The following is an 11113-nucleotide window of genomic DNA, read 5'->3' as shown; positions in this document are numbered from 1 at the left end:
ATATAAATATTATTTTTTGAGTTATTTATTTATTTAGCAAAGTGAACTACACATTCTTATTTTCTTGTCACAGTTATTCCACATGGAATGAGCGGTGTGTCATTGGATCTGCGGAGAAGACCTTCTGATTACTCCAGAAGAGACACGTGTTGAACTGAATGTGACTGTGATGCCCAAAACAAAAACACTGCAGTCAGCTTAGTGTGTTTGAGGCACAGCCGCTCAGTGCAGTGCGCATGCGCTGTTCGCCATATTGCGCAGCTGGGCGTGAGATGGTGCGTCGAGACCATCGCGGCTACACTGTTTATTTTCGTCGCGCTCAATGACTTTTCATCCTGTTGTTGGTAAAATACAGTGCCGAATCCCAGTCTAACAGGGTTATCACTCAAATGAAGGACTCGTGTCGTCGCTTTAAATCGTTTTAGAGATCGTCCGGCTGAAGTGTGTCACGCGCGCTAGCCGCTAACAAGATTCACACCAAAAGTGGAGAAAAAAAAGACATTGATTCACAGGAGACAGAACAGGTATGTAATTTAAACACTCACTTTGACATTTAAATGTGTTTTGTTGCTCTACAGCAGAAGTTAAAGTCTGAAGTGAGCGCTTCTCGCAAGCTAGCATGTAGCATGTTGTGCTAGCGTTGTTTACATTCGCTTCAGCTCGATTGTAATCACTCGTTTATCTTCACATTCACGCGTTCACTGCACACCTCCACCTGTGCACGTCTTTGCACTGTGTATGAAAGCAAGTGTGTGAAGATTATTGTGTGTGAGTCGCTTTATCCAATTAAACTGTTAGTAAACACGATGTTTGTCCTCAGTGTTTTGAGAACTTTCTGCTGATTTATTTATTTGGTGCTTTTATTTGCTTTAAACATCTTCAGGGAAGTGTATGTTTATGTTAATATACACACGTTTATTTTATATACATAAACTACATATACACATATATATTTATATATATTTTATATATGCTTATTTTTTAGATTATTTATTATTTTTAATATATATGCTGTAAAATGTTTTATGCTTATGTTTATATATATATATATATATTATATAAATTATATAAATATATAAATTTAATAAACAAATACATATATACAAATGTATATATGCGGCTGTTTACCATTCTAAAGTCCTTTATATATAACAATATATAAATTGTTATATAAACTTATATATATATACACACACTTGTGGTATGTATTTGTATTATTATTTTTATTTTTAAACATGTATATTTATATGCTTGTATATTTTTTTGATTATTATATTATACTTATGTATTTTTTGTATATATATATATATATATATATATATATATATATATATATATATATATATATATGTATTACTATGCTTATATATTTTTTTGATTTATTATTTTAATATGCTGTAAAAATGTGTTTATGCTTATGTTTTAATATTTATATATATATACATTTGTATATATGTATTTGTTTATATAATTATATGCTAATATAGATATATAATAAATATTATTTTATATTTTATTATATATTGTTTTATATGTACTCATATATATATATATATATATATATATATATATATATATATATATATATATATGCTTGTTTTTATATTATTTTATTATTTTGTGTATATATATAAATAATGATATAATGATACAAACAAATACATACAAAATGCATATTTTTTTGTATCATTTGTATTTTATATATAATCAATTATATATATTATTTTATACTTTTATTATATTTATATGCATATATATTTTTTATATTAATTATATTTTATATGCTTATGTATGTTTATATACACACACATTTGTTTATATGTATTTGTTTATATAATTATATGCTCTCATATATATATATATATGTGTGTGTGTGTGTAATTATCATTACCCCTCAGTAGCTCATTATTGTTCTCAATCTCTATCCTTCCTCATAGGACGTGTGAATGGACCCTTTACTGGCGTCAGTGTCTTGCTGAAACGAGTTCGAAACGGCACCCGGGAGCCTCTCCGAGGCGGATAATCAGCGCAGGATGTCCATCACAAACACGCCCACCAGTAACGATGCCTGTCTGAGCATCGTCCACAGTCTGATGTGTCACAGGCAGGGCGGCGAGAGCGAGACCTTTGCCAAACGGGCCATTGAGAGTCTGGTGAAGAAACTGAAGGAGAAGAAAGACGAGCTGGATTCCCTCATCACCGCCATCACCACTAACGGCGCTCATCCCAGCAAATGTGTGACCATACAGAGAACACTAGACGGCCGGCTGCAGGTACAAATACATCATATACATGCATATCATTTGTGTTGTTAAATAAATACTGCTCTCAGTGTCATTCTGAATGGCTTGTGTTCTCGTCTGCGTTTAGGTGGCTGGTCGTAAAGGATTCCCACATGTCATTTATGCACGGTTATGGCGATGGCCTGACCTTCATAAGAACGAGCTGAAACATGTGAAGTACTGCCAGTTTGCCTTTGACCTCAAATGTGACAGCGTCTGTGTGAACCCCTACCATTACGAGAGAGTGGTGTCTCCAGGAATAGGTCAGTTTGATGTTTGTTTTGATAGCGTTAAGCTCATTCATCACGGCTTCTATTTATAATTCATCTATCCTGTGTTTTCGTTTAATCTAGATTTATCTGGACTCACACTGTCAGGCTCTGGTGAGTGATGTTCTCTTGAAAAAAGACTTCAATTTTGATTTCATGGTTACTTTAATGACACAGAAGGTTTATTAGGCTGCTGTCACTTTAAGACTGAATGCACAGATCTAATATGTTGATACGTTTACCATTCTAAAGTCCTTTTTTCTTCTTAAAATATGACATTACGGAAGTAATATGTTTTTCAGATGCATTTTCATAGACTTGACATGGAATGTTTGTCTCTGTGATTGCTTTCAGGTCCATCAGGCCTGATGGTGAAGGATGAATATGATTATGAATCGCAGCAGTCTCTGCCCAGCACTGAGGGACACATGCAGACGATTCAACACCCTCCCTCCAGACCGGTGGCCCCGGAGCCCTTCAACACGCCCGCCATGCTGCCGCCAGCAGAGGGCAGCAGCTCCGCCTCCACCTCCGCCTTCTCCAGCATCGCGGTGGGATCAACAAGTACGACACACGTCACAGTTCCTCATTATATCCTTGAATGCATAGGCCATGCTGGAAAGCTTTCTCGTTTGTGTAGGCGTCATATTCTTCATTGGTGTTTAATAGGGCTGGGCGGTGTGACCGGAGAGATTCTGCTGTACTGTTTATACCACAGTAGGCCGTTGCATTAGAATGACAAAGAAACATGCGAAAATACCAAGTGGAATGTGAAAAAAAAACATAAATAGAATGCGCAACATGCAAACAAAGTCCATTTTAGTTGCTGAAATTTTGGTGCATCACTATATGAAGAGTTTGGTTCGAAAACGCGATAAACGACATTTAAAAAAAAAAGGAGTTTCTGCCAAAATCAGTATTGTATCTGGTTGGTATTGAAAAGTCATTTATTAATTTTGCGCAAAATGCGATATCCGTCGTGTTATTCTGTCATGTTTTCTCCCTTTCTTTCCAAAACGCGATATATCCGCTCAACCAATCACAGCGCTCCATTCCACACACTGTAAACAGTAACGGCGGCGCTCTGAATACACCCGGCATCCTAGTTTTCCTCATCTGTTTTGTACTTTGTGATCAACAAAAGCAGAAAAATGAATGATTTTGACGGCATTGATGAACCTGTGGTGGTTTCTGCGGTGGGGAAGAAACGTGAGTCGTGGAAATGTAATCATTAACGTGAGGAGATTCAGAAGAGGAGGCACTCGAGTCGGAGGAGGAAAAATCAAAATCAAGCATCGAACTTCTGTCACGCTCCCCAAAACTGAATCATGGCCGTTTTTAATACCAGTGTACTCGGCAAATGTGTTTACTTTATAACGTTTATAACATTTTATTAATTTATAACATTAACAAAACGACTCGCTGAATTCATTTTGGGAGCGACGACTGGATGTGTTTTTAGTCAAACGCCTGAATATAAGATTAGTATTGACAAAGTTCAGAGGCTGTCATATATGTGGATCAACTTACTTTGTTGTGTATTTTCAATATGAAAAATAACTTTTATATTGATGGATGAATTGCATTTTGGGGGAAAAAGAATCAGTTTTTATAATAAACCTTTGAAAATCAAAATCTAGATTTGAATTTTTCACATTTTTATAACCAAAAGATGCTATGTGAAAGTTTGAAACAGAAAATAGTGTTTTTCATCTTGCCACTTTCTTGGTAAAGAAAACACATTTTTACTCAAATTAATCAAAATGGAGTTATAGCGTTTTGGAACCAAACTCTTCATATATTATGATGTATAACAATGCCATAATTATTAAATCACCTATACAGTGATGCACGCTTGTGGTCCTGCCGCCCAGTCCTAGTGTTCAATGGTTTGTGTGTGTTGATGTGTGCATGCCGCCTCTCTCCCCAGCTCAGCCCAATAGTGTTCTGACAGGAAGCCATAGCAGTGAGAGTCTGCTGCAGATTGCATCAGGGACAGGGCAGGGCTCACAGCAGAATGGCTTCCCACCAGGCCAGCCCTCCACATACCATCACAGTAAGCCATCAGTGAACCTCCACCCACAGGGGTCCTTAAAACTGATCAAATTTAAGGCCATAAAAAGTCTCCCCTGTAGTCAATTATTTTATCCCTTAAAATGATCATCAAAATGACACATTGAAACGTTTTTTCTTCATGCCTTAAAATAGCTTGAATGTAACTCTACACCCTTGCCTGATTTATTATACGCAGAACTATGAATATGCTAATTAGCCCTGCCTCCATTCACTCGCACGAGCTCAAAGATCCACTCGGTCAACTTACTGAGGTAAACGCTGCACAATGGTATCCCTCTTTTCAACGTCGGGCACATAACAGCAATTAATATGATTAGCCTTTTGCTTGACTACGTTATCAAACGGCTAATGTTACACAAACCATGTTCCCGTTCACCATCTCAGATGCCTCCTGAAAATCAACGTCCTTACAAATGCTTAGAATGTCAGTGGAGAAAGTTCATCAGAACTTCGTAATATACATCATACACCCGCTATTCGGACCAGCCCTAGTTTACATTATAGTGTTTATATGATACATGACAACTCGTCGCCTTTCAGTGAGGAAAGTTTCTCTGGCATCCTACTTTTCATATCACCTCCGTATATTTCCCTAATAAAGCTTTGTTTACAGATGGATCCGGGGTCACCGCTATATTTCTGCAGTTCCATAATCGCCATCAGAGAGTGAATTTGCACTTTTATTCAGCGCATCTGCCATTTTTATTTGATGCAAAGAATATTTTTATGCAGCTTGCATGCATTTTGACTAAATCCGTTATCATTTTGAACTTTTCTTAAAAAAAGTGTGTGAAATGTGACTTATAATTTTTGTTATTATTAAAACTTTATTATTTGAAATGTAAAGTTGTTTAAATCGTCGTCTTTACTGTCATTTTGTGGTTTAGGATGTCATCATAAACATTGACCTACATCCCCTCCCCAATACGGAATACATTTTATTTGTGCAGGTCTTGAAAAGCCTTAAATTTGATTTAAAAACTCCGCAGCCAGAGTCCGAAAGCTTTTCAGCATCTCCTGCATCCAGCACATTCAGACATGAATAAGTCTGCTTCATGACAGCAGGTCCGGTGTCAGATGTGCGTTCTCTCTTCTTGTGTCCACAGATGCCACTTCCACCTGGTCGAGGAACAGTAATTTCACCCCCACTGTCCCTCACCATCAGAATGGCCATCTTCAGCATCATCCACCCATGGCGCATCCGGCACACTACTGTGAGTGTCTCGCGTCAACCAGAACATATGATAAATTTCTCACGCTTGACTTTCTCATAATCTTTATTTTCTCCTCAGGGCCTGTTCACAATGAAATCGCATTTCAGCCACCGATATCCAACCATCCGGGTAAGAGTTTCATTCCATTAGGATCTTATTCCAGTCATCATTGGATGTCTTACAATCTTCTCGTCTCAAGCAGCTCCTGAATACTGGTGCTCCATTGCTTATTTCGAGATGGACGTTCAAGTCGGAGAAACCTTTAAAGTTCCCTCCTCCTGTCCGATCGTGACCGTCGACGGCTATGTGGACCCGTCTGGAGGAGATCGCTTCTGCCTCGGCCAGCTCAGCAACGTCCACAGAACGGAGGCCATCGAACGGGCGAGGTAGCGCTGTCGCGTTAATCATGATTATTGCGGATATTTGATTATCAATCGAGTTGATTTGATTTGTTGCATGTCTGTTTTCAGACTGCACATCGGGAAAGGCGTCCAGCTGGAGTGTAAAGGTGAAGGGGACGTTTGGGTGCGCTGTCTGAGTGATCACGCCGTCTTCGTTCAGAGCTACTACTTAGACCGGGAGGCCGGCCGCGCTCCTGGCGATGCTGTACACAAGATTTACCCCAGTGCATACATCAAGGTTAGAGTAACATCTGATTTAAACCATTCTGGTATAAAATTAGGGATGGCCCAATACCACTTCTTCACTCGTCCGATATTAATGCTGCAACCTTTAGTATCTGCCGATACCAATGCCAGTACTGTTTTCTTGATCAGTTTATGTGTATCTATACCTTAAAGGTCCCGTTCTTCGTGATCCCATGTTTCAAACTTTAGTTAGTGTGTAATGTTGTTGTAAGAGTATAAATAAAATCTGTAAAATTTTAAAGCTCAAAGTTCAATGCCAAGCGAGATATTTTATTTAACAGAAGTCGCCTACATCGAACGGCCAGTTTGGACTACATCCCTCTACTTCCTTCTTTAATGATGTCACTAAAGCAGTTTTTTGACTAACCTCCGCCCACAGGAATACACAAGAGTTGCGTTTGTAGAGTGTGTTTGTCGCCATGTCGTCGAAACGCTGTTATTTTCATCCCGCAGTCCAATCACCGGGTCTGATTCCGGCTCAAATTGATAGGGTAAAATTAAAGACATGTTTACAATAACACTGAGCGCGTGCATCTCCACGTTATGGTAAGAGGCGTGACCTTTCCGGGACCTTTCCGCTAAGCTGCTGTCGAATCACAACACAGGAACCGCTGGCACAATCAGAACTCGTTACGTATTTCTGAAGGAGGGACTTCATAGAACAAGGAAGTCATCAGCCCGTTTTTTTTGACAGTGGAAACAGCGGTATACAGATAAGTAAATTATGTGAAAAATACTGTGTTTTTTTACACGTGAAACATGAACACATGTTATATTGCACACTATAAACACAATCAAAGCTTCAAAAAACCACGAAAAACGGGACCTTTAACTTTGTATGGATACACACTGCTACTCAATATATAGTGCGATATGGTTCTATAACAGCACAGCTTTGATTGGGTCGTAGGTGCACAGCCTAAAAAACTATCAATGAAGGGCTTCCTTAGTGAAGCATATGATTATCTGCATCTGGTAAAACTTTCATTCTCTAGGTCAAGTCATAAATTTGTAAAAATTTGGATGCACAATATTGAACTGACACTGTTTAAAAAGTCAAGTGGGCACGGTTATTGGCTGATGCTGATCTCGAAAGTCTCAAATATTGTCCAATGCTTCGATCCGTCACTAAACGAGAGCTCACACTGCAGTCATGCAATCTGTTCTCCTCCCCTGCAGGTGTTTGATTTGCGTCAGTGCCACAGGCAGATGCAGCAGCAGGCGGCGACGGCGCAGGCAGCAGCGGCCGCACAGGCAGCAGCGGTGGCAGGAAACATCCCCGGCCCCGGATCCGTGGGAGGAATCGCACCTGCTATCAGTGAGTGTTCCTACTGTTTACACTCCAGAACTGCAGTTTAAGTTTCCCAAACTTGGAAATTCAGTCATTTAGTCTCATACCTACAGAGCCCCTAAAGAGACAAAATACGAGATGGGAGGAAAAAGATATTTCAGTGTTTTTGTGTTCCCCTGAGAAACCTTGCGTTCGCTCTGAAAACTTTTGTGTTCTTTGCGAGCGAATGCAAAGTTTCTCAAGGGAACGCAAAAGCATTGAAATATATTTTTTCCTTCCGTACATGCCTCAAACTCATGGCCGTTCTGACGTTGTTTCGTGCAAATCTGAGGAGTTTTTGTCTCAACTAAACCTTTATTTATAGAGCACATTTGAAAACAACAGTAATGTGCTTTACAAAACACATTCAATCATAACATTTTTACACGCTCAATCAAACATAACTTATTTAAAAGATAAAGAGTAAAAATGTGTTTTCAAAGAGGCTGATCTGACATGAAACAAGTTTGTTCCAAACGTTACGGCCTTTAATAGAAAATATATGAATGTATATCGGAAGGGAACTGTCTTCAGAAAACATTTGATGACTTTTTGTTTTCATTTTACCTTCATATGCTGTCTAATAAAGTTTGTGTACAGGGGTAACCGCTGTATTTCTGCTTTTCCATAAGTGACTGTCTGAGAGTGAATTTGCAGTTTCATTCAGCCTTTCTGCCATTTTTGTTCAGACCAATTTATTTGTTAAATTCATCAACGAAATCTATGACGACAAATGTTTGTTGACGACCTTTTTTTCCATGACTTAGACGAGACAATGACGAGACGACAACAACGTCATTAAATGATAACTATGCAATATTGTTGAAAGATGTGACGGAAATGTGGTTAAACTAAAACCTTGACCAAAACCACTCTGTTTTTGTTGAATAAAGGAGGAGACAAAACATTACAGACTATTTTTACGAGCTTTCATGCTTATGGTTGCCAGATTTCAAGAATTTAATTCCCCCAAACAGAGCTTTTCTGTTAAGAGTGTCAATACAGCCGGTTACCTTGATTCAGATTTCTCATAAGTTTAGGTCTAAAGAGAGAAAAATTATGACTATTTTTGTCTAATGACTAAAATAGCTACCAAAATTAATGATGGTAACTGCAGTTTGACTAAAAGTTGACAAAAATGCAATGAATTTGCGTTGACTAAAACTATGAAATGTGAGGTTTATCATATATTATTTCAACTGTAAAGAAGTTTAAATCATCGTTTTTAGAGTCATAGACATGGGTTTTGTTTCAAAACAACATCGCAACATAAAAGACGTTTAATATTCAGTAATATTATTGATTCAACTACACTATCAGGAGAGAACAAAACTCTGTAGAGCTGCTTACAGCACATTTTGAACTCGTCTCATATGTAAATCATTATTTGATTGATCCTGTAGGTTTGTCTGCGGCTGCTGGTATCGGTGTGGACGATCTCCGCCGGCTCTGCATCCTGCGCATGAGTTTCGTGAAGGGCTGGGGTCCCGATTACCCGCGGCAGAGCATTAAAGAGACGCCCTGCTGGATCGAGATCCACCTGCACCGGGCGCTGCAGCTGCTGGACGAGGTTCTGCACACCATGCCCATCGCCGACCCCACGCCGTTAGACTGAGACACTGTGCAACCAGACAAACCCAGCGCCGCCCAACTGTGCGAATGACGCAGAGAGAACAGACGGATACATACGTTTCATTTGCTCATTTTGTTTTTGCCTGTGTTGCTGTCAACATTTTCGACCCCAACCAAATTTATCATCTAAAAAGTTTTGCATGAAAAAGATCTCTGCAGAGGTGCATGCTGGGATTGGGTTCAGTCTTCAAGAGCCGTTTTAATGAATTTGTTTCCTTTTTCATTTCCTTTTTACTTTGTTTTGGCCGTCATCTCTTAATGCAAACCTTGACCAGAGTCTCACAGGCCGAACATTTGACAAATCAAGTAGCAATTCATTTGCTGTGTTTGGGTTAAAGCGGTTTGGTTTGCATGTACATAAGCTTCAAGATAACTGACTTGACCATTTTTTTATTTGCAAGTTTCTCGCCTGCATACTGTTAACCATCATAGCAAGACTCCTAACGGTTAGTCTAAATTCACACATGCACCGGCTTTATTTTTGTTCTGAACGCTTTTCTTTTAGCCAAGTACATGTGCTTAGCACTTCATGTATGTTTCTTTTCCGTTTCTCTTCTTCGCAGCCTGTGAATAAAAAATATTCTGCACCTCTTTTACAGACATGAACACGGTTATGAATTGGTACTAAGATGGTTGTCCTGGTTTAATGCAGCTGATTTACTGGTTAAAGGTCAAAAGGGCTCTGTTTGACTCATAATGACACTTTTATACCATTAATCTCTCCGTTTTTTTTAGAGCAAGCATCACGTTCCCCTTCTGATGCCTGAGAATATCAGTTATTCTTACAGTAGATGACGGTCATGCATTGATACGAGATGGACTGGAACCACCGTGTGTTTTTGATGTGAACATTGAAAGCCATATGAAATTAACATTATGGAGAAAAAAAAAGATGTCAGTATTATCCGGAAGCTTGTTTTTCTTTTTGAAATGACAGACTTACTCTTGAGATGCCATATGTGACGGTTCAGACAATCATGTCAGCCTCGCATGTCTGGAGTAAGATCACACGACCGATTGAGCCTGATTTTCTTTCTCTGTTTGAAAAGAAATAGGAAGATCCTGAAATGGAAGTTTCCTCAGATAGCTCATACTTTTAGCAGTTTATCAAATACAGTAAGATATTAAATTGATTTTGAAGTCTTGTGTATTTCATATTGCATTTTTTCCATTTTCACAGACATACTTTTTGCACATATATGAGAGAAATCATTCTCAGATTCGAATATAAAATCGGCATAAAACAGCAATACAACCCATATTTTGGTTACACTTTATTTTACAGTGCCGTAGTTACATTTTAATTACTCAAAAAAGTACTGAGTACTATTAATTAACTACATGTACTCACTATAGAGTTATGGTTTAGGGCTAGTTACTTGACATTATGCATAATTTACTGTTATTACTATAGTAAGTACATGTAATAATATGTAACTAAGGCACTGTAAAAAAAAAAGTGTTACCCAAAATTTAGTGGTTATTCTTATGAAAATGAACCATGGTTTTACTACAAAAAACCAAAAAAAAAAAACAAACAAACATGGTAACCACAAATTAACCATGGTTTTACTACACAAAAAATAGTTAAACCATGGTAACAAAATTAACCATGGTTTTACTACAAAAAAAAACTATGGTAACCACAAATTCACCATGGTAT

General features: G+C 38.2%; 1 protein-coding gene across 2 annotated transcripts; it reads left to right on the top strand.

Moving 5' to 3' along the window:
- Positions 1-200: 200 nt before the first annotated feature.
- On the top strand, positions 201-10600 carry smad4a (SMAD family member 4a). Of its 2 annotated transcripts, XM_048181370.1 has the most exons (12): positions 201-524; positions 1938-2273; positions 2371-2545; positions 2636-2665; positions 2906-3115; positions 4482-4607; positions 5734-5841; positions 5920-5970; positions 6044-6227; positions 6312-6480; positions 7668-7806; positions 9222-10600. In XM_048181370.1, exons 2-12 carry the CDS (start codon positions 2034-2036, stop codon positions 9431-9433), a joined length of 1644 nt encoding a protein of 547 aa, XP_048037327.1. In that variant the 5' UTR covers positions 201-524; positions 1938-2033; the 3' UTR covers positions 9434-10600. The 2 variants fall into 2 exon arrangements, with proteins under 2 accessions (XP_048037327.1, XP_048037328.1); XM_048181371.1 differs by lacking the exon at positions 4482-4607.
- Positions 10601-11113: the final 513 nt, after the last annotated feature.

The sequence above is a fragment of the Megalobrama amblycephala genome, linkage group LG2, assembly GCF_018812025.1.
Source record: "Megalobrama amblycephala isolate DHTTF-2021 linkage group LG2, ASM1881202v1, whole genome shotgun sequence".
Taxonomy (NCBI): domain Eukaryota; kingdom Metazoa; phylum Chordata; class Actinopteri; order Cypriniformes; family Xenocyprididae; genus Megalobrama; species Megalobrama amblycephala.
This window is presented reverse-complemented; position numbering and strand designations above follow the sequence as displayed.